General features: G+C 34.3%; 3 protein-coding genes and 1 long non-coding RNA gene across 5 annotated transcripts; 1 reads left to right on the top strand and 3 right to left on the bottom strand.

The window, feature by feature from the left end:
• The first annotated feature begins 845 nt into the window (after positions 1-845).
• LOC117125996 lies at positions 846-4,995 on the top strand. Its single transcript, XR_004448505.1, has 2 exons — positions 846-1,086; positions 1,118-4,995. It is a non-coding gene; the product is annotated as an uncharacterized LOC117125996 (long non-coding RNA).
• Positions 4,996-5,941: 946 nt separating this feature from the next.
• Positions 5,942-15,130, bottom strand: LOC103874005 (probable E3 ubiquitin-protein ligase WAVH2). The gene is made up of 2 exons (XM_009152409.3): positions 8,021-15,130; positions 5,942-7,931 (listed from the first exon to the last, which is right to left on the bottom strand). Exons 1-2 carry the CDS (start codon positions 8,390-8,392, stop codon positions 6,177-6,179), a joined length of 2,127 nt encoding a protein of 708 aa, XP_009150657.1. The 5' UTR covers positions 8,393-15,130; the 3' UTR covers positions 5,942-6,176.
• Positions 15,131-15,765: 635 nt separating this feature from the next.
• On the bottom strand, positions 15,766-18,277 carry LOC108872346 (thionin-like protein 1). The gene is made up of 2 exons (XM_018659821.2): positions 17,524-18,277; positions 15,766-17,396 (listed from the first exon to the last, which is right to left on the bottom strand). Exons 1-2 carry the CDS (start codon positions 17,816-17,818, stop codon positions 17,332-17,334), a joined length of 360 nt encoding a protein of 119 aa, XP_018515337.1. The 5' UTR covers positions 17,819-18,277; the 3' UTR covers positions 15,766-17,331.
• Positions 18,278-20,183: 1,906 nt separating this feature from the next.
• On the bottom strand, positions 20,184-22,703 carry LOC103874002 (auxin-responsive protein IAA9). 2 transcript variants are annotated; one of them, XM_009152408.3, is made up of 6 exons: positions 22,446-22,703; positions 21,431-21,966; positions 21,118-21,344; positions 20,853-20,994; positions 20,654-20,715; positions 20,184-20,544 (listed from the first exon to the last, which is right to left on the bottom strand). In XM_009152408.3, the coding sequence occupies exons 2-6, from the start codon at positions 21,940-21,942 to the stop codon at positions 20,495-20,497; spliced, it is 993 nt and encodes a 330-aa protein (XP_009150656.1). In that variant the 5' UTR covers positions 21,943-21,966; positions 22,446-22,703; the 3' UTR covers positions 20,184-20,494. The 2 variants fall into 2 exon arrangements, with proteins under 2 accessions (XP_009150656.1, XP_009150655.1); XM_009152407.3 differs by having other exon boundaries at positions 20,185-20,550.
• Between the last annotated feature and the right edge of the window lie 777 nt (positions 22,704-23,480).

The following is a 23,480-nucleotide window of genomic DNA, read 5'->3' as shown; positions in this document are numbered from 1 at the left end:
TGTAGTTTAAATATGGTTAGTATTAAATATAAAAGATTATAGAAGATTATTAAATATATTAATAATTTGTAATAAAATCATTTATTGGTCAAAAAAGAAAAAAAGTGGGAGAACATCACCAAATAGTAGTGGACAGAACTGCATGTGGGAGATCTGCTTTTTCACAGAAAAAGACAAAAAATTCTGAACTGCTTGCAGTTCTCCTGCCAAATAAATTTTAAAAACAGAAAATGGTGAATGTGTGATTCAAGTGCAGTTCTCCTGCAACAGCAGATGATCTGCCTTTCTCCTGCCTCCCATTCATAACCTTATAATGCTTTTGTCAATGATGGTATGGACTATGGAGTAGTTACATCAACAATTGTTAATAGCATTCTTTTTGTCCCTCCCTAGTAGATTAAATATAGTAGTATAGTTTCATCTTTAAGAACCAAAAAAATAAGGGACTCAGCTAACCCTACAAATCATTATATTATTGGAGACATAATCTCTATAAATTAATAATGTTTCTACTTTCAAATTTTATTATTAATTTATACGAAATATTAATTTACAAAAAAATTTTATTTAAATTTCTTATTTTAAAATATATTATTCTAAGGTAAATAAAATATTTGATTTTAGTTTATAGACATTAATTGTTATTTTTGAAATTTGAAATTTATATATTGCATAGAACTTAAATGTGTAGATATAATATCATCAAAAATATATTAAGTGCTAAGAAAATATAAAAATAATTTCATTGTGAATATAAAACAAATAATATAATCATAAGTTTTTACTTATATAAAATATATATACATATAAAGTATTAATGAGACCATATATTTACATAGATTTTTCTAAAAAAATATTATTTTATTATTTTATGAATTTGTGTCAAATTTTGAACCGGTCCAAGCTAAGACCGGCAAAATTTATTAATAAAGATTATTACTTTATCGATTATTAATTTATAGATGCTTTAATGTATATATCTTTTATAAAATATTCATTCTCTCATGGAAAATAAATAAAAATCCTTATTTACTTTTACCAAGTTTAACCTTTATACTCGTTTTCAAGGTACATCTTTTTTTTTTGGTCTAAATGTTTTTTTTTTTTTGAAACTAAGGTCTAAATGTTAAGCAAGGTACATCTTTCAAAATGACATATATGCGATGTGGATTGTTTATGATATGATCCAAAGTACTGATATGAGCGCCAATAGATTTTGAGAGAAACCTCAGTCAACGATTTTTCCCATAACATACAACAGTCTATTTATGTTTGGTCTCATAGTATTTAATCATTGAACCGCCTGGAATCCCTTTTTATCCTTGTAATCCTTTAATTTAACATTAGGCGATAACGATGACCACATGAGAAATCATGATTTAAGATATAAAGTATAATAAATCCATTAAATTTGAACGGCACGATAATATAAACTAGGTCTAAATTTACTTTTGATTTTGAAGTCCAGCGTTGCAAGCACACTCTCTAATAATCCACCACACCACACTTTTGCATTTTATAGTTTATAAAAAAAGAAGAGTTTATTACACACATGGGCAGTTTTAAGTTTTCTTTTACATAATAGAGCAGTTCCCACTACAGAAGTAGTTTTTCAATGGAAAGACTCCAAAAAGCGTAACTGGTCATTTCATTTAATTAGGTTAATTATTTTATTATATTTTTTGGTTTGGTTTTTGAATTTCAAAACGGGAGTAGTGGAGTCATGTTATTAATTACTGTCACCTTTACCTTTTGACAAACATCAGTTACCGAGAATAAATCTCGAAACTCTGTTTGAGAGGAATAGGAGGCGATTTCCAGCCGGTGAGAGAGTTTAACAACGTACGTTGAAGATTCCGGCAACAATGTCGAGGAGACGGAGTCTGTGGGTGGAAGTGAACGTAGGTGATTAGGGTGATAACTGCTTTGATTTTTTATTTTGTTTCCCTTTCTAAATAAATATCTTTGTGTTTCCGAAGGTGACGAAGCGGTGGAGGATATCGAGGGGGGAGGGGGAGCGGCGAAGAGGCGCATGGCCTTCATGATTTTAAAGAACTTCTGGCTGGGAGGATTTTTTCGACAGACCGATTCTCAAGCGAGAGACATAATCTGAAATCTGGGAATCTTGGGAATGTTGAAGAGAATGAAATGGGAGCAGAGAGAAAGAAAGAAGTTCAATACATACAGGTTGCATACGGTTTTGATCTAAACGAAACATATATTTTGTGTTTTGTGTATGTACATTTGTTTGTGTACACGAGTACATTGGGTGAGCACGATGATGTATACGAAAATGTTGGTGTATGCATGTATATGTTAAAGAGATATGAAAGTCATATTCTACTGCCATTTGAGAATCAACTTCATTAAGCTTTGTATAATGATATGTAATTCATATTCTACTACCATTTGAGAATCAACTTCATTAATCTTTGTATAATGATATGAAGTCATATTCTATTACCATTTCATCTTTGAATGGAATTAGTTTAATTTTTCAGTGATGTACACATGTACACTACCATATGTATTGTACACATATATGTTACCAACATTTAATGTATACATGTACACACGTACACTAACGAATGTACATAACTTTACAACATGTTGGACATCTAACATCAATCTCAAACATATGTGTACATGTAAACATCTGATAAAATAAGATATGTATATTGTACACATTAGCCCTTATCGATAGTGAAAACATGTGTACATGTAAATTTCTTTTGAAAGTATATATGTTAAACATGCAAACATATTTAGAAGTGTTAAAAAGAATAAAAGCCTTCCAAGATCTAGCTTTCAATGCATAACCATCAGTGCCTGTGAAATATTTTCCGCAAATCTCGTCCCATCGATTTATTCCAATATGGGAGCATGCTTCCATATAGAAAGATTATTGTTTGATGTACAATGTGATTGTGTACATCCCATGCCGTGTACATTCTGTACAATGTAATCGTGTACATCTATGTCGTGTACAAATTGGTTGTGTACACGTGTAGATCTCATGTATTCTATGTCGTGTACAATGTATTTTTGGAGACTAATCTGCACATTTTAATGCTATGGGGCCATAATAAAAATAATCAAAAGCCAGCTGATTATTTCTGAAAGATTGTTGTTTTCTACACAATGTGATTTTGTACATCCCATGTCGTGTACTCGTGTACATCTCATGTCATGTATAATGTGATTTTGGGGACTAATCTGCACATTTTAATATTTTGGGGGCATAATAAAAATAATTAAAACCGAAGGACTATTTCTGAAAAAGATGAAACTCATCCATTGATGTCGCTCGGTCTATCTTTTCGTTGGATCTCGTTGACGACGATGGCGAGCAGGCAACGACGGAGCAGAGACACAGCAATGAGAATTAATTCCTATGGCGGCGAAGGCTGAAAGCACGACCCGAGATGGAGCAGTCATGGGCTTGAGACGTGGAGAAGCCGATGTTAACGAGACGCGACGAAGAGCAACGACCACCGGTGAACGAGACCTAACATCGACGCCATCTTGGACAGAGGAGCTGAGGGCGGAGAGGAGGTGATGAATTGGAGCTTTTCGACTGTAACCCGTTTATTGACCTGTCAACTCCAAGCACCAAAAGAATCAACTTTTCTTTAGCTTTCATCATCTAGGATTCCGTAATTCTCGAACCCAGAACTCAAGTTCGTCAAAGCTCGAGTCCTCGACGACAATTTGGTCATACGCCGTTGGGATATTGATTATTTTCATTATTTGGTTAGGTTCATAGATGTGAAGCTATTGTAGAACATGAAAAGCATGGCTTGTGAGATTTGAGAAAAAAATGTAGGAGTAAAATCGATGAGGGAGAGAGAAAGATATTAGGACTCAAGTGCATTTAAATGTTTAGTTGACCAATTTTATGGTTAGTTAACCTAACTAAATGAAACGATCAGTTACGCTTTTTGGAGTCTTTCCATTGAAAAACTACCTCTTTAGTGGGAACTGCTCTATTGTGTAAAAGAAAACTTGAAACTGCCCATTTGTGTAATAAACTCAAAAAAGAATGAGTCATTTACACTCTAGGACAGTTTTCAAGTTTTATTTACAGGATAAGACAGTTTCCGCTAGTGGGGTAGTTTTTTCTAACTAGAAACCAAACCATTATCACTAAAGTCATTTATCTAACTAAAGTGGTCCTACCATGTTAATTATTATTATTTTTCTTTGGAACACAAAGAATTTCTTATTATTGGTGGACGTGAAAGAGGATTAAACTTGATAATAATTTTATTTTGGAGCACAACTTTCTCTTCTCCACTTCGATCTTCTTCTTCTCCACCTTGACCTTCATCCTACGACAAACACCGCCGCCGGCTCAGTCTCCGACTCTGTTTCCGATCTCCTACTTTGCGGCGAGTCTACAATTCATCATCACCAGATGGTCACTCTCGCGCCGTCGCGTCTCATCTTCCTCAAGGTCTTCAATTCGGTGGCTCGTCAAGCTCCATTGTACTTTCCTCCGTGACCTCTCCTCCTTGCCAACCGTCGGCGAACCAAACCAGGGTCTCTCAAACCTCGACGGGACTTGTTCCTAAACCAAGGTTCTTGTATTTGCAAGACTGGTCCTTTAGCTTTCAACTATTTACAATTTAGCCTTAAAAATTACAGATTTGTACACAAATTACTTGTACAATAATATATTAACACCATATAATTTCACAACATGATTATACGGGCACAAAAATAATATGTGTACATGAGTACATTTTCACATGTGTACATTGTATATTACTAAAGGAACGATTGTACACATGTATAGTAAATTTATGTACACATGCAATATTTTCGGTGTACACAAATATGATGTACACAAAATAAAACATAAATGCAAATTTATAGCTAAAACTTTGCAAAATAATTATTGTATTGCATTTGTGTTTTATTTTGTGTACATCATGTTTGTGTACACAAAGATATTGCGCGTGTACATACTTTTAGTGTACATGTGAAATAAGTGAAAAATGAAAAAAAAAAACTTTGTAGATAAGGACATGGATCATGAATGTGTAGCTTACGTGAAAGGATTAGTTTTCATGTTCGTGAATAATACTTATTTTATTGATAGTATAAGTGTTGATATTGTTTCTTACATTAACTTTGTTATATGTGTACATGTGTACAATCGTTGTTGTGTACGTATTTGTTTTGTGTACACACATCTGCTCAGTCAACCCCCAAATGTTACTCTGTTTTTTTTATATTTGTAATGTTGATACTCTTAACTATAACAAAACAAAAGCTTGGAAGTTTGGGAGAAAAATAGAACAGACTTCTTCACAAATAAAAATATTTGGTTAAAAATAAATTATACAAAAGATGAGGGACCAGATTTTTAAAAATTCCAAAGTTGGCCATTGTTGCTTTCGAGCTTCTCATAGGACATAGGTGGTGGCTGTGACAAAAAGGGGCAAACCGACGACAATTCTGGAGCTTCAGAACCAGTGCCACAGTTTTGAATCACGTTTTAGAATTCGAGGCAGAGGTTTATCCATTGAACGAGAAAGCTTGTATACATCATGATTATACCACCATCAGAGATATAACTTGACATATCTCAAAAGATAGTTTGGATAATAAATATATTGATTATAAACATATTTCTGAAAAAAATGTTTTAGAAAAACAACATTTATTTTACAAAAAGAAAAATAAAGAACTCAAGAGAAGAAAATGAAGAAGAAGAAGATATATGGGACCCACTTTAGTTACAAACTGACTAGCTCGTTTAGGATAAAAGGAAGGTGTTAGTAGAAACTGTCTTGGTAGCATAAACTGTCCTATTGTGTAATAATAAACTTAAAACTGTCTTATGGTATAATTATTTCAAAAAGAATACATCATTTATTTATTTCCACTTTTTCAGTCAGAAATTTGGATTTTCTTAAAATTACAAAAAGGAAGATGATAAAAGCTAAAAAGACCAATTAATTCTCCAATACCAATCTCTGCATTACAAAAAAGGCCACACCCGTCGGCTACTGCTTGTCGCAATCATGCACCTATAGTGTCCCTTTCAAAAAATCACACTTCTATCATTTTATACTTATTATTATTTCCTTACTAAATTATTGGTTTCTGAAATAATTATATACCATACCTTCAAAAATAACTAAGATTTTTTAAGAGAAAAAAAAAACTTAAAATCTGGCGTTTTCCAAGCCGTGCATGTCGCTGACTCGGTTTAAATGCTTCCTCATGATAGCCACTTTCGCCAATTTCTCGGCCGCTTTCCAAGCCGAAGTCGGCGTAAGTTGCTCAGGTTTCTCTTCGGTTCGGTTTGCTAAACCGATTCTCGGTTTCAACCGGCTTAGCTCAGCTAACTCAGCGTCCAGGCTCATTAAGCTATCATCAGAAGCGTTTGACCGAGCCGTCGTTAGAAGCTGATATGCTCCAGCAAAATCATCACGCTCAATCAGCTTGCGTGAACCAGCTACAGCGCGACACACCAAGTGTGTATTCCTCAACCGTTCGATGCTCGAAGATGCGAATCGGACGGCCTGTGGCCGTGGGATCAAAAAACGTTTTTCTTTCGGACAAGGCAATGGCTGAAGCGTCGCGGGGTCAACGACCGAAGATCGTACGGACATTACATGGTGGGACCCGCTCGACGAAGAAGTCGGTACTTTGAACTCAACAAGATATTCTCTCTCCTCCTCCGCGAACAGATCGCCGACGATAACAGCCGAACCGGATCCGAAACTCCCCGACCGACCCGTTAAAGAGTAAACCGCTGAAATCTCAGTCAACGGAGAACCGGAGACTAAACCGAGATTAAGCTTGACGTCATGGAGAACCACGTTTAGCAAAGAAGCGATTCGCTCCGTGAACGCGTCTCGAAGCGGCGCGTGATGCAACGCGCTTGGAGAAGCGATCGAAACGGAGTGTACCGGGATCTCCGAACGATAGAAGCGCGTGGTGGAAACGGCGAAAGGCACACGCGCGGAGTTTAGTTTAGCTTTCAAAACCGCCTCCGGCTGATCCTGACCGTCGGATAAAACAAAAATACTAGCCGACGGATTCCTCTCCCTCCGATCTTCAACGACTTTAACCGCTTTCTTCAACGCGTCGTTAACGCTCATCCCCCCGCCGCCGGCGGTTTCGATTCCGACGAGTGCGTCGACGATTCGCCGCGCCGATCGCCGTCCTTTATCCGTCATCCGTCGTAACGGCATTAACCGTTTCGATCCCGTCGAGAACACGACGATTGAAAGCCGATCCATCTCCCGGAGCAGAGAGATCACCAGTCTCAGCGCGTGCTTAACAGTCCGCAAGCTCGCTCCGCCGCTGCTCAAATCGAGAACCGTCACCAGATCTATCGACGGCCTGCTCGCTCTAATCGCGTCCGCCGTCGACGACGACGGTAAACACGCCTTCAGTTTCATCACGACGACGTGCGTCTCGATCCTTTTCCCTGTTTCCACGACGGCGGATTCCGGCAGCATTTTAACCTCTAGAGTCCCGGAGATGGGAGGAATCGAACCAGAAAACGTCGCCGGAGTAATTGAAGAATCGGAAAAGAATCCGGGGAACTCATGGCCTTCTTCGTCTACGTCGTCGTTTTCGTCTGATTCCGGTATGCTGTTGAAGTGAGCAAGAGAAACGGGCGAGTAAGCTAAGGTCTCGTCGTCGTTGTACACTCTTAACGATTTTCCCGTCTTGATTTCTCGGATCTCGGGTCCTCTCCCCGGGTCGGATTCTAAATTCACAGACTCAGCATCCGACCTCGGCGTGTAATTCCAGGCGGCGGAACAGAACGGGCAACGTTTGCCGTCTAATTTAACGGCGCAAGAGAGGTGAAAGGAATGTGAACACTCCGCCGTGAAAATCGCCGTTGAATTGATTTGACCCGAGTTCAATCTCTGTAGGCAAATCCCACATCTGTTATTATTACTCTGCATTAAAAAAAGAAACAGACTTTAATTAGTTTACCCCTGTCTGAAAATCTATGAAATTAAGGAAACTGATTACAATCAATCTTTACTTTGTTGAGAAGAAGTGTGGCACGGAGGAGAGAAACGCCGCCATGAGTGGATGATGATTTAGGGGAAGAAGGGTTAGAGAGAAGCTTAGGAGTTGAGCTGTTACTGGTCCTTGGAGTTGCATTGCTCGTAGTCCTGCAATGGAGCTTGGGACTTGTGGGAAGAGATGGGTTAGCGGCTGAGGTTGAAGCGGCGGAGCGGCATCCGATTCCGCTACCACGGCCGCTGCCGCCTGGAGACTGGACACGGGGAGTTGATGGGTTTGAGAAAAAACCAAACTTTGATCGGAGTCTTGGTGTAGGAATGTGTGATGATGATTGTTGTTGATTACTTGAAACGGAATTGCAGAACGCTTTTCTCCAACCAAACACCATCTCCAGTTTAACAATGAAGTAAACGTTCTTTGTTTTATTTCTTTCCTATCTTCTTCTTCTAAATTTGTCCAAGTAATTTATATAGAAAGATGATGGAGCTTTGGGTATTTGATCATAAGGAAGATGGAGAAATTAAATAAGATAAAGACTAGAGAGAGAAGAAAGATAATTTCTTCTTTAGTGATGCTTCCAAACATTTAATAATTTTTAATTGTAGCAAATATTAAAAGGAAAAAAAAATGTGACTTTTTATACTATCCATTTGCATGTAATTGCTTGCCTCGAAGAAAATCACTACTGAATCACTGATTCGTTTAGTTTTCTTGCTGGTCAAATTGTTACTATAATCTTTGTTTATGAATTAGTATGTCTCATAGTATCTCATTTCATATTTCAGTTGTTTCATTGGGATAGACGATAACAATAAATATGTCAACGCTGCAACCGACCCATATGCAATGTGAGATTTCATTTAACTAAAGACGCGGAGATCTTTGTCTCCATTTGCAATATGATCTTTCTTTTCCCATTTCATTTTACTATTTTATAAACAACTGAATCTAGTTGAAAATAGGAAGAACACATGTTTAACCCCTTGTGCGATAAGTAACCAAACAGAAGTTTCAACTTGACTAAACGTACGTACTTATCCAGTATAAGTTTATAACTTGGTGAATTTGGATTCATATACTGTATATAACTTTTCAATATAGAGAACTAAATCAAAATTTCTCGAATACGCTAAATTGTTCGAAATGTAAATTCTGATCTGATAGTTTGTATCGCCGGGGAAACATAAAAACAGGTGACTCGAAGAAAAATTCATGTGGCACGTGATGGAATCCGAGTGATTACCGGTAAGCATGTTTTGTAAAAATATATATACAAATAAAACTGAAGATTGCAGAGAAACTTATCAAGTTGTGTCGAGCTGAATCGTAGATAGTAGATGGGCAGAGGTCTAGATGTATTTATTGTTGGACTGTACCTTTTGTCAAAGTCAAGTATCTTTCCACATTACTTCTACTGTTTTACTTCTAGGTCAGTTTAACTTTTAATTAGGTCAATATATATTGATAATGATCTAATAACGTTATCACACACGTAAATGCAGAGCTATGCTGACTTGATGAATTCATCTTAAGTTTTGGGAATATGTGATAAAAGTTTGGATGTTTGATAGAGAAAGGTCGAAGTGTTCTCATATTTTTACCAACAAAATTATATAAATTTATCCACAATTCGAAAGATCCAGATAATTATAAACAATACGGAGACGACAAGAGCTAATGATATGACATAAAGATTAAAGTGGTCCATCAAGTTTTGAATTCTTGCTATGGCAAAATGGGTGGTTTTTCTTCGACTACGATAGTTCTATTACTTTTTTTAATCTTTGGAAAAAAACTTGTAGATCTACTGACTGATCAGATGATTAAGATGGCTTTCAAAATTATGAGCTCAGTGGTATAAACTCCAAAATACGAATTATTACAGTTTTTGGCTTTATTGTATTTTGGAATTTTGCAAATGAGCCACGTGAATGAATGAAACAATAAGGATTAAGACCTACTAAATTGAGACTGTAATCCAGACTCTAATTAAGAATTTGCAAATTGCTTGGCAGGTTTTAAGTGGCTGCCATTTTCTGAACAGCACATGACTTCGTGCGTGCCATGCCATGGAATCACTGATTATCCATACGAAAAACGAAAAAGATTAGTTCGTTAACTTATTTTCGTTAGATGATTTGATAAACTTGTGGGAGATCTTTTAATGTCCTACACAATCACAAAGTATACATATTCGGACAAAATTCCTAATCGAACCTCTGAAAAAAACTAAATTAAACAAAAATAATGCTGATACGATTTTGTCCATATACTAATGGATCATAACCTCCCATGATTGATAGCTGATAAGAAATCTATGGATACCATCAATTCGGTGGGTTGTTGGAGGTCTACCAAATCGTAACACACATTCATTCTGATGGTCGTATATGCATTTATCAAAATTCTTTTATGTGGTTTTAACGCACTTATTGGCACTAGGTCCATTTCCAGAACGAAAAGAAAGTTGATATTTTTTTTTCTAAAATTCGAATCCAGCTGTGTGCATTTAAATTATTTGGTTATAAACTTTGGTTCAACATGTCGTGGGTGGAATCTCGGTTAGTTGAACACCTAGTGCTAACATGCTAAATATATATTTGTATTTGAATAAGTTCCTTATATTAACCAAAGCAATATGTTCCTAAATGTTGCAGGAGTAGCATTTTAGTTTTCGTTAGATATAGAATATCATACATATAAATAGTTTTCGGAACCAACCATAAATGAGTGTTAAAGGTAATGCCACGTTCCGTCGTTGAGAAGCATAACTCAATTCCTATCTTTTGGAGACAAATTTGACATGTCTATTTCGTACTAAAATGATGTCTATTTCATACTTAATTTTAGAAATACTGAATATACTATATAGTTGATCAGCAGCTTATATAAGTATACAATCTATCCCATTCGAAATAAGTGCATGGACTAGATGGATTAAAAAAAAAAGACTAGAGGGATTCACGACCAGTGATCATTGTTTATGTGCATACTACTAGTTCACGTGAAGCGACATGAATCACACAAATATCCATTATTTGGATTACTTAAAGTAACACAACAATTTAAATTCGTTTTAAGTTCTGGCCTCAGGGAGTATATGAGGATGTAATTATTTCGATGGAATTTATGCTTTGGAGTTGATTAATTAATGCATCTTTGAAAAATGGATACTTGACTATAACCTATCATTTGGGTGGGGTTTATTTTAACGGATAATATGGAATTATTTTGTTTTGTCAACTCTAACAGAAGCTATTATCATGGATATAGTTGTTTATAAAACAACAATTAGTGAGCAAACCACCATTGCCAAAACCAAAGGCGCACTATGTTCGCATCTTTAGGAACAGAAAACAATTGGGAAAGGATGCGAGAGCATTATTATACAGTCAAAATATCTCATGAATATGCTCATGTATCTTTGACTGTTTTTCTCTGAAAAGGTAGAATTGAATATTGTTATTCAAATGTAGCTAATCACTAAAATTTAGAATTATTAGGTTGATGAGATTTATAATCTTCTTTTGGATAAATAACTTCGATGAGTTAACAAACATATGCAAAGGGTAAATAAAAATTTCCAGGAACGTTTTGTTCCTTCGGTCTGGTCAAGAGTTTCAATGAAAAATTGTTTTCATGCAATCGAAGACCTTTCTTAATCTTTGTTTTGTCTCGTAGCCCTTGGGTCTTCAAGGTCGATTATTCATGTTGGTTAAGGATCTACTTGCACCAATTATTTAGCAGCATATCAAATCTGACAGCCAAAAGATGTTGGCAAATCATTACTCTGTAACCTTTCTTCTTAATATTCCAATATAGGAATAGACATTAAAGAGAATAAGTTGGGGTAGACATTTTGACTACCTGACTTGAACCACAAGTTTTTTTTTGAGAAAATTGAAACATAAGTTGTGGATTCCCGGTTATGATTTCATCCTTGGCCGCTGTGTCCAGTTCCTAGAAAACGTTTCGCAAATTTCATCTTTTAATCAGACTAAAATATGTGTTATGGTTTAAAGCTCTAAGAGCAACTCCAATAGTGTTACCCACCATTGGAATCCTTAGCTATATTATAATGTTTTTTTTTTCAATGGTTAAGGATTCTTATCATAATTATAGGTCCAATGGTGTTATTCAATATGGAGTCCTTAGTGTTTTTTTTTAATCTTAGAAATTTAAAATTTTAAACAAGAAATTAAAAATTTACATTTATTAGAAAAGAAAATGTAAACATACAAATATTTTGAATCAAATCAAATAAGTGGTTTATATTTTTTTTAAAACTAAAAGCTAAAATTAGTGTTTTTTTTTACACTATAACTTTAAATTATGTTTTAATTTTTATCTATAAGTAAAAGTTTTGTATATAATTTCTCATTTTGTAAATAAATTATGTTTCTTACTTGTACAACTTTTGTTATCTTCTTAGCTTGATTTTGTTATGTTCTTACTTGTACAAGTTATCTTTTTACTTGTATAACATAGAAGAGAAGAGAATGAAGAGAAGCAAGATTGTAGTTAGCTAAACAGATTTAAACTTACAAGAGTAGAGTACAAAGATTTAAACTTATAAGTACTTGAGTCTAAACTGAAATGAATAGAGAGTAGAGAAACACAAGAACTTGAGTCTAAACTGAAATGATCATTACAAGTACATTGTAGCAAGGAAAACAAGAGGATAGAAGCTCTAAACAAGTCTGAGATACATAGCTAAAGAGACGCAAGACTACTTGACCATTCTCCTAATTCACCCGTGAGCTTGAAGCAATATCACCTACAGAACAAAACCAAACAAGCAAGTTAAACCAGAAGCAAAGAAAGAACAAGTAAGTTAAAGACGTCTCAAGCAAGGCAATGGAGAAGACTCACCACGCTTTCTACTCAAGTGTTTGCTGAGTAGTTCAGAACACTCTTTACTTTCCGGACATACACACAACAATGGAGTAGTTTTCCCATCTCCAACCAGATTGAACACAAATAAGTCTCCTATGTCGCATCTGTTATCACGACAGAACTTTTCCCAGCCTCTTGTGATATAATACATGCCGCCTGCTTCGCTAAATCGCAAATTCGCAGTCCAAGAATTTCCCTCTTTGTTCACTAGTATCATCTATTGGCATTTTTTGTTCAAAGCAGTAGAACTCATAGCTCACTTAGGAAGATACTGCAAACACAGAATATGGTTTAGGCGTATGAAAATTGACTAACTAAATATGGTTTATACGTATGAAAATTGACTCACAAGTTTGTCTGCTTTTAGATTTGAAGCAGTGACCTCAGCCAAAAAACAGTAGTCGAATGAGAACGAAGACATTGCCCATGTTCCTCCTGAAATAAAAGAAACAATTTCCACGTCAAAACATCTCACAACAGGTAGGACCAAAACGATGAACTTTGATTGAAACTTACTAATCTCATTGTCATCAGCATCACCCGCGTCGGCTTCTTCCTTGATGATGTGAGGATGTGTATACTGAAGCTCACAACAGCTAGAACCAAAAGAAGTGACATGAAACACCATGTCTCCTTCGAGTTTGAAGATGACAAGGTCACCGATTTTAAGGTCATGTGCTGTGGTGAAATCTTTCCAACCTCCGGTGAGTGTCCTGCCTTCTTGTATCACTTCCCAAGTTTGATCTGAAGCGTCCGATCTTAGTTTCCATGTTTTCTAGTTCGTCTTCCGTTCTATGTGCTTGAGAAGAAGGCAAGTGGTATTGTCTGCAAGAAAAGGCGAAGTTAATCAAACAACAAATACATCTAATCAAGAAACGAATGTAAACAAATAGAAAGAGTGAGGTTCTTACGACGCCACTGTGGAAACCAGGAAGTAGAGGCTTAAAGAAATAAGGCTCATGTGGATTCGCCATCTGCAAACAAGAAACGAATGTAAACAATATCAACAATAAGTTTCCAAGCAGACATGAAATGAATGTAAACAATATCAACAATGACTAATTTTTTTGAAACACTTACTACAAGCGCAAAAAATCCCCCAATCGATTGAAACCCTTATCGTTTTTAAACCTTGATTAGAAATAAAACAATCCCAAAATCGATTCACAAACAAATCGTTATCAAACGCTAACTGATCTCCAAAAATTATATAAATCGATTGAAATCTCAAATCCGAACCCTAATTTGAGAAGAAACCAAAATGAAATCTAGCGTAAATCCCTAAATCAACAAGAAGACCCTTCGATTTACCTTTGCTACCGTCGAGAACCCTTCGAGTATCCTCTTTAGTGACGAGAACCCTTCGATTTCTCTTCTTAGCGGTCGAGAGAAAGATCGCCTTAATCGCCGTCTCTGATTTTTTTTTTTCGTGTTGCGTCCAAATAAAACGAAGTCGCGAAACCCTACACAAGTCAGAACCAATTACTCCTGCCACGTCAACAAGGACCAACACATTTTAATCTTTAGCTTAGGACTTATCCTTAGCTTTTCTTGGCTAAATATTACTATTATAATCCTAATAGTTAAGGATTAGCTACTAAGGATTGTGTTAAAACCACCGTTGCGGATGGTCTAAGTCCAACAACCCTGCTCACCTCCACGATTTAAAAACTGTTTTTGTAAATGCATGCATGCATGCATACAGTCAAAAGAAAAGAAAACTTTAGGTTTACCTTTCATCTGAAACAAACTCTAAATCGATGGTGGAACCAAGAAAAAAAAAAAAAAAATCGGCGAGTTTAATATACAAGACTCTCACAGTTCCTTCTTCATGTTAAGAGTAGATATATACACTTCACAACTAACTTTCGTTACTAAAAAGAACAAATCGTTAGCTGCATAATAACGTAAATGGAGGTGGACAAATAACCATTACCTAAGACCATCTCCAATGGAGCTAGATTGGTGTTGTTTTCATCACAAAAGAAGAACTAGATTATTGTTTTTCTATTTTCAAAATTTTGTTTCCAAACCTATTAATCGTTCAACGTATTAATTTTTTTTAAATCAGTTAATTTAATTGTAAACTAGGTGTTTTTCTACACCATGTGCAGTAAATATTTTTTTATAAATTTAAATCATATTTTAAAATAATTTTTACTAATATTTTATTATTTTTCCTAATATTTTAATATACATCTTATTTAATAAAACATAAAATTAAGATAAAAATAATTTTATTTATTTAAAATTATAATCTTAGATAGATTTTTCTATCAATTTATTTTGGTTAAATATATGTTAAATCAATTTGTAAAAAATTAATTAAAAATTGATATAAAATTGTATAATTATCACAAATCAAAAACTAAACAATACTTATAAATTTTGTAGATATATAAGAAACTAATTATTTTACGATAAAATTTTATTTCTATAAAAAATTGTAATTTTTTGAAATCTTTAGTAATAAAAATTTTATAATTATAAAGATAAATAAAATAATATTTCAAAATTTGTAATGATATATTTGAATATATTTTTTAATGATGATGGATGAAGTGAAATTGCTACAAATATCACATTCATAGTACCACATTTCATGTCTACCCTAGGGTTAAGTGTTAACTAATCTTGACTTAGAGTTTATAGTTGAGTTGAGGGGTGGGATAGCGTTTTTGGAATATGAAATTTAGGATTCTAATAAATATATAAATAAATACTTAAAAAATATTTTTAAAAAAAATTTATAAAAAGTTTCAAACATAATTTTTGATTTTCAAAATGAAAATTTGAAAAAAAACAAAAAAAAATTAAAAAAAAGTTCGAATTTGAAAAAGTATAATTCGAAAACATAAAAAAAAATTTCAAATAATGATTTATTATATATATAGAGAACAAATGTATAAGAATCTTTTGTGAATTAATAAAGAAAGTACTTTTGAAAATGTCCTTTTAGTTGTGGTAAAAATGAAAACTGGTACCATGAAAGTGGTAAACATGAAATTTCTCCATGTATGAATTGTTATCATATTCTAAAAAGTTTACCAAAAATAAATATCAACATTAAATTTAATGTATGAGTTATTACTATATTCTAAAAAAATACCAAAAATATAAATCAACATTAAATATAAGTGTCCATGTTATATTTAGCTATAAGTCATGTCATCAATTTTAGTAACATTGTCACATTTGTTTTGTGAATGTGATTGTAGAGAGGACATGTGGCAAAATCACTTCTCAGATAATGTATAGGGAATTTTTGAGTAGAAAAAACTTGAGTAATGAAGAATTTGATTTTTTCAAAATTTAAAATATCCGAACCTGATCCGAAATAACCGAATCCGAACTAAAAGTACCAGAATCTAACCTAATATTTTGTCATTGGTCATCATCGTAAGAACATACCAACCTTCTTCTACTGCGGTCCATGCATCCTCATAAATTCCCTGATATACTGTTGCATCCTTGCCTTCCAATGACTGAAGTTGCAACTGTCCAGCATGATAGGTTTCTGAATCCCGAATAGTTCCTTCAAGGTGTTCATGAAATCCGCAAGATTTCAACCTGTTAGTAGTATATGATACCACAGAGGTTTTCTGCTCTGACACCAAATGAAAGTTCAGAGACTACCAGTAACAAGAACAAAACACGAGATACCAAAAACGCTTTCGTGTACATTAGAAATCTGTTAAACAATCTTCCTAGATCTGTTTAATCTGAGTTACTCTCAGTCACACACGACTAGAAACGGACCAATTTTTAATCTCACGAAACAGAAAAACGAGCTGCACTCACAAGTCATTCGTCTTTCTTAAGCTATCAAGAACAAACCTCTTGCTCTAGCTTTTTCAATCTAAACCGCTAACTCGATCTCCCTAGGGTAATCAGATTAAATACCCTTAACACAATATCTTATTTTCCTAATATTGTGATAAGTCAAAATTTTCCAGATTTTCTTGCTTCACGCCAAAGTAATATCCTGGAACCAATGAGTAATCAATATGTCATCGTCTCATAACTAACTTGCAACGGCAAGTTACACTTCCACCAATGTGTGTAACATGTCCTCTGTTTCACAATCCGTCAAACTCTTTTTCCTGAGCTCACGCGATATATATTGCAACACAATTAGATCGATGGAAACGTGAAACACATTGGATAATCTACAAAACTTTTTTTGACCCAAAAAAAACTATTATTAAACTTTTTCCTCGTTATTACTTTAGACTCTTCTGTTTCGGATCAATTGTTTTTTGTCAATTTACTTGCTTGTAACACAAGATATATCAAATTAGAAATCAGTTATCATTTGGATTTAAGAATTTAATCGATACAACAGGCTCGAATCTTTTTTATTTAGACATTGATTTTTCATGGAAGTATACAATAACAAACTAATTTTGCCAAAAAAAACTAATTTGTGTTTTAGTTCTTGCGGGAGCATATATCTGAGCATGAAACCACACATATTGAAACTTTCTCTGCGTGATCTGCCCATATAAAAAAACAATAAAACCCATAAGAAAGTTAATTAGTCTCCAAACATTTTAGGACATCGCTATATAATATCCTTAGATCCACATGATTAAACTGTATTATATATACATGAAAACTTACCCTTATCATGGATCGAGGAGGATGAAGCACAACGATCAGTGGCACATCCGAGTTTACAAAAATAATCAGTCTGGTCAATTTCGTTTAGATTTGCCTCAGAAGGTGTAGTAGATTGTGTACAGTCCTTGATACACGAGAAAGGACAGAACAGTTTCTTAAATCCGTTAGAAGATGCAGCACACACCACAAAACAACCTTTATAACAATCTGTAAAAGCCATACCCTCTGCCTCGAACAAAATGTTCCCCATCACTAACATCATCACCACCAACATGGCCATTCTTTTGCTGTCCATGTTTTCTTGAGGATATAAAAGCTGATGGAAATTGTTTGTTAATTATGAATGTTGGTTTGTGTAACCACGTTACTAGGTTTTGTTTATATAGGGATGTTAGAATTAACATTTTCAGATTTCGTAACAAATTAGTTTTGATTTTGCTAGCTGTGATGAGATAGTAGGAGATTAAATATAATTCATTCATTTAAAAGGATTTTTTCCTTCTTACATCCAGAATCTAGATATTCCTCATATTAGTATGATTGTGGTTGAAAGAGATGATAAAGAAAAACTTATATCAAAATAATATTTAAACTAGATCTCGATCCGCGCAAACGCACGGATTTTTGTTTTCATTTACTTTTATATAAATATTTTGTTTTCAATTCTAAATTGGTATATATTATAATATATATGTGTCTATCAATTTTTAAAACATAATAAGTTTAATATATATTTTTTCATTGAATAGATTGTTTCAAATTTTCACATGTATTTGTATCTTCTTCTATATATATATATTTTCAGATTATTATTTCATTATTAAAATCGTAACTATATATATAAAGATTAGTAAAATATTGTTTATTGTCATATTCAAAGATATTGTAACATTTCACAAATTTAGAAAGTTAAAAAAAAATAAACGTTTTGCTTCATAGATTTATATTATCAAGTAAATAATTAAACATTTAATTTTTGTTTAATTTTTAAAATAAACTATATAGTTTAAAATTTGTTTTCATTGGTTTAAGGTAGTAAAGATTAATCATTGTTAGATAATATGATTTTTGTTATTTAAAAAAAAAATCTTTATAATTTTAAAAATTAACATCGACAAATATTTAAATATTTAGCATATAGAGGTATAATATTACAACATTAAATTATATCTATTTAATTTATATTATCTATAATCCAATAGATCATCTATTGTTTAAATTCAATTATTGATAGCTCAATAAAAAATTTTGGTCGATCCAAAATTTAAATGATAAGATTAGATATTAAATGTAACATAACTTTCTAGTAAATAGGTTATAATTTATCCATTAGGTCCATTTTTAAAAAAAATCATACATGAATCAAAGTTGTGACTTCTGTTTTAATATATAAGATTACCATAAATATTTAAGATAATTTTAAGATATATATACGTTCATCCTAAAATGATACATATACTCAAAAAAACAAATTCCAAAATATGTTTGCAAATTTTGTTGTATAATAGTTGTATTGAATAATAGTAGACTTTTTGGTCGAACTATTGAGTACTCTAACAATGTGGTTCTCTCGTGTGTCTGGAGAGAACCACAACAAAGTCTACGTAACATCAGTACTTGATATGGCTTTCAATTAAGCAAACAATAAAAACAAGTACATTTGGATTTCAATTCTCGTCACAAAGAGTGCCACAAAGCCCTTCATGAACCAACGTAAACAATCAGTCTGAAAGCAATAGTGTCTCTCTCTCTCTATTTCTCTGAGGCATCGGATCGACGATAGGGCATGTACCTATGATCCTTTGTTGTGTTCTTCTTCCTCCGTTGTGCAACGATGAAAGCTTCCCAGATTCCTGGATTGTGCAAGAAAAATCATAAAATGATTCAGCTGTTATTAAAGTTTTAAAACTTTGGAGTCAAAACTGATTTACATACCTTGAGACTGTTGTACTTTTCGATGAGTTCTTGTTTTCGGATCTCAGCTGCATAAGATGTAAGAAAACGACTCAGCAAATTGCTGGCAAAAAAAATGTCGAAACTGCTATATGTTTTCAACGCAAACTCGAGAGTTTTGGAGTAGAAGACTAAGAACATACATTGTTTGAGATAGCAAGGCTTTTCCCATCTTTGCAGCTTCTTTTTCTTTCTTTTTGTGTTCGGTTAGTATTGATTTTCTTTTGCTATTTGTAGATTGAGTAAAATGGTTACATCCTCTATATTCTACTATATAATAGTTACTACTTACTATATTATAGAATAATATCATTGGTTGGAAGTTGGAACAAATCCAATTTTATAATGAAATTACTTTATTTTAAAGTAAATTATAGAATTCTATTGGAAATGTTCTAAAAAATTCTAAACCAGGCGATATAACTCGATTGATATCACTAATTAATAATCCTAACCGAAACCAAAATTCGTGTATCTGAACCAAATTTAATTAATTTTAATTATACTTGCATATTAAAAATAATTTTAGTGTATTATTTTGGGAGTAAGCAGAACAACGGAGTTTCATTAATCAAAAATGTGACTGTTTTTAAAACCAAACCAATTTTTTAACCAAACATTTTTTTACAAATGGTTTTATGTAAGATTAATTTGCACCAGACAACCAAAAAAAAAACGATAGATAACCAAATGAAGAGGCAGAGGTAGAGAGAGATAAAAAAAACATTGCATCAAAATATCCCAAAATAAATAAGTCAAACCACACATCGAAATCAAAACCCATACATAGACAAGACTCCAGAGTTATTTGGTTCGACTAAACAAGCAGCAACAACAACAAAATAATAGATCATTTGAATTCTTCTTCATTTCCTTACAAACGTAGTCTTTTTTTTTCTTAATAATAATTATCTCAGAAGCGAAAGATGTAGAATGCTTTGATTTAAAACACCACCAAAAGGGAATCGCACATATTTAGTATAATTAGAAAGCTTCTGAATCATTTTCCAACAAGTCTTTAAGCTCTCATCTTCGATTTCTCCATTGCTCTCGGTGCTGGAGCTGGAGCTGCAGCTGCAAACACCACCATCGGTTTACCGTTTACAATAAGACATTTCAGAAAATACAAACCCGACCAAACTCTTCAAGGGCATAACTAACAGAAAACAAAACATACCTAACCCAATCGCATCACAGCCTTTCATTATCTTGAGCTTCTTGCAGACACCAATAAATATCCTGTAGATTAGATCAGAATAATCATATTCCAATTAGTTTTCTAATGCATGTTAGATTTTATGCAACATTAATATTCAATATCTAGCAGAAAGCCATAAAGCTTCTAAGAAATTTAGAAAATAAGCAAGGAAACTTACTCCCATGAAAAGTCGCCAACAAGCATCCAGTCCCCATCCTTGTCCTCATAAGTGAGCACATAGTCTTTTCCATTCAGAAGATCCTTGAGTTTGGTCTCATTACGCACATCTTTCCCTGTAGCTCCGCTAGTTCCACATTGACCTAACATCAAATCAACCATGCAGGGTTAACCAAGTTTATTATTTGTTACTCATCGATCCACCTTGAGAATTCTAACAAAGAGCGCTTAGAATAACATCACAAGCAATCACAGAAACATCTCACCAAGAGTGAAAGTGGTGAACATTTTCTCCAAGGCTGCAGAAAGCTCCCCGTAGTTAGTGTAGCTCCTCAGGTCAACTTTCCTCAGATATGGAGCACCATCCATGCTGACCTTCACAAAGAGGGGTCCAGAACCAGGCTTCCCATCAACTTCGTCACTGTTCTTACAAGTGGTGGCCAATGTGTTCTTCCTGTAGGACCTCACTGGAGGCCAACCAACAATCTGTGCCCTGAAATTATTTTAAAATCACAAGAGTTACCCACCAGCTCATAAAGAAATCAAACTCAAGCAAATGATCTTAAATCAGGTTATTACTTGGCTGCAGGTGGGCTAGAGCTGTTGTTTGTAGTGCTCAGCTTTCCTTTAGGTAAGTTCTGTGCCACTTCCTTCTTGATAACAGATTGGGTGGCTAGCACCGCTTCAGGAAACATCCAGTTTTTCTCAGTATAAACAGGAACTTTATCCATAGTGTCAGAGAAGCCTCTTTTATTCCCAGAGGCAATGTTCTTGTGGGAGGAAGAGGAGCACATCTCATCTTTGGAAGGAAGCAAAGGAAAGAAAGGTTTCTCATCGAGCTTAGCAGGGCCAAGTAAGTTGAGCTCAGTGTCTCTAGCAGGAGACTGTGATCCAGGAAGGCCGAGTGTGAGCTCAGTGGCCTTGAGGCTGATAGTGGCTTTGTCATCATCTGCAAGGCCGGAGAGATTTGAGCTTCCAACAGAGGAACAATCAGAGAGACCCAAGTAGTTATGCTCCTTGAGTACTCCTACAATGTTCCTGGTAGAACTTGCCACAGAGCCATTGCTCTGCAGCTCCTCTTCCGGTGACATTTTGAAAACTTATCGTTCCTTCAACTGCCAAAAAAAACAAACACATAACAAAAACAATAATTAGGTTTAAGATTGCATCTAATTAACAACTAAGAAAACATTCTTCTACAAAATCAACCAAAACTAGTAAATCGCTTCAGAAATCAAAGATACTAAACACTCAGTCACAACTCGAAATAAAAATCATAATAGGAAAAAAAAAATGGAAACAAGTCAACTCAGTAGAGTCAGACGCAGGAGGACTTGAACGAGACTCAGATACGTTCTTCTTCTTCTTCTTCAACCTATTCTCAGATTTCACCTTCTACTAGAGATTATTCATGCGTGAAGAGCGATAACAGAAACTACTATCAGCTACAGAAATTTAACCTAGGTATGGATAAAAAACGAAGAAGAGGCTCAATAGCTCGTGGATCTAGTAACTACCAACACAAACTCATCAAGCTCGAGTACCGATGAATCATCGAAGAAGAAAGAGAGAGAGAAGAGATAGTTATTATAACCTGAAAGGCAAAGCGAATCGCTGCTGGAAAATAGAGCTCACGAAGAAGATCGATTAGATTCAGATATTAACAGAGAAGGAGAATAATCAAGGAGCTGTAGAAGAGAGAGAGAGAGAGAGAGAGAGAGAGGTGTTAAGTTCCTTCCATTAAAGCACAAAAGCTTTTTTTTATTATCATCACACCTCAAAACTCGTAGCCGAGACGGAAATTAAAAAATAAAAAGATAAAAAATATTAAAGGAAGTGGCAGAATTGTTAATAACTGGAGAACGTTGCGCATTTACGTTTACGGTTTCTTTATGATGATTCTAATCCGACGGTCGAGATTTAATCCTGGTGAGAAATCCGGAACGTCCGATCTGCGCCAACGGGTTTTGAGCCGTTGATAAATTGCGGGGAGTATGATATTTTTAAGTTTCCCACCCGAAAGGGGATGGTTGTCTGCAAATATTAAATTCCCATCGTGTCCTCTGTCTCTAATGACTGATATTACCCTTCCTTTGCGAATTTAATAATCTGAAGTATGAAGGGTATAAACGTAGTTACGAGATGAGTAAAAGAGGAGTGAGAGGGGACAGGAAAGCGGCATCCCAAGTCGGTTTGCCGGGTGGTGAATGGGACATCTAACCTCCTCCACTTTCTTCTCTCTCTCTACTTTAATCTTTTTTCATTTTTCTAATTAAGTTCTTAATCCTTTTGATAATCTTTCTTTTGGTTTAATTTAATTCCGCCACCTCCCCTTATTTCTTTTAACTTTCATTATTGCACTTCCTTATCCTCCATTATTTCTTTTATTTTACTTAGATTGGCCCGACTAGATGGGGCCCATTAGACTATTGTTACTCCTCCAAACCTAATTTTTTTCGATTTTGCGCTTTGTATTTTTTTTTAATCTTTTGTTACTCTTTTTGGTTCATTAGTCTTCTAGTATAATTATTCGTCATTCCTAGTTTTTTGTTTTATTATTTTCTGTTAAGGTACAATATTTTTACATTTTCTCTCTTGTCAAAAAGGTGTATATACAATGATAATACTG

The sequence above is a fragment of the Brassica rapa genome, chromosome A06 (genome assembly GCF_000309985.2).
Source record: "Brassica rapa cultivar Chiifu-401-42 chromosome A06, CAAS_Brap_v3.01, whole genome shotgun sequence".
NCBI lineage: Eukaryota > Viridiplantae > Streptophyta > Magnoliopsida > Brassicales > Brassicaceae > Brassica > Brassica rapa.
This window is presented reverse-complemented; position numbering and strand designations above follow the sequence as displayed.

Excerpts from the sequence above, each read along its gene's own strand:
- LOC103874002 (XM_009152407.3), bottom strand. The coding sequence starts at position 21,942 with ATGTCACCGGAAGAGGAGCTGCAGAGCAATGGCTCTGTGGCAAGTTCT. Across the intron at positions 20,716-20,852 it reads GTTGGCGACTTTTCATGGGA|GATATTTATTGGTGTCTGCA; the intron begins GTAAGTTTCCTT and ends TCTAATCTACAG. Across the intron at positions 20,551-20,653 it reads CTGTGATGCGATTGGGTTAG|CTGCAGCTCCAGCTCCAGCA; the intron begins GTATGTTTTGTT and ends TGGTGTTTGCAG.
- LOC103874005 (XM_009152409.3), bottom strand. The coding sequence starts at position 8,392 with ATGGTGTTTGGTTGGAGAAAAGCGTTCTGCAATTCCGTTTCAAGTAAT. Across the intron at positions 7,932-8,020 it reads CCACACTTCTTCTCAACAAA|AGTAATAATAACAGATGTGG; the intron begins GTAAAGATTGAT and ends TTTTTAATGCAG.
- LOC108872346 (XM_018659821.2), bottom strand. The coding sequence starts at position 17,818 with ATGGACAGCAAAAGAATGGCCATGTTGGTGGTGATGATGTTAGTGATG. Across the intron at positions 17,397-17,523 it reads CTCCTCGATCCATGATAAGG|ATCACGCAGAGAAAGTTTCA; the intron begins GTAAGTTTTCAT and ends TTATATGGGCAG.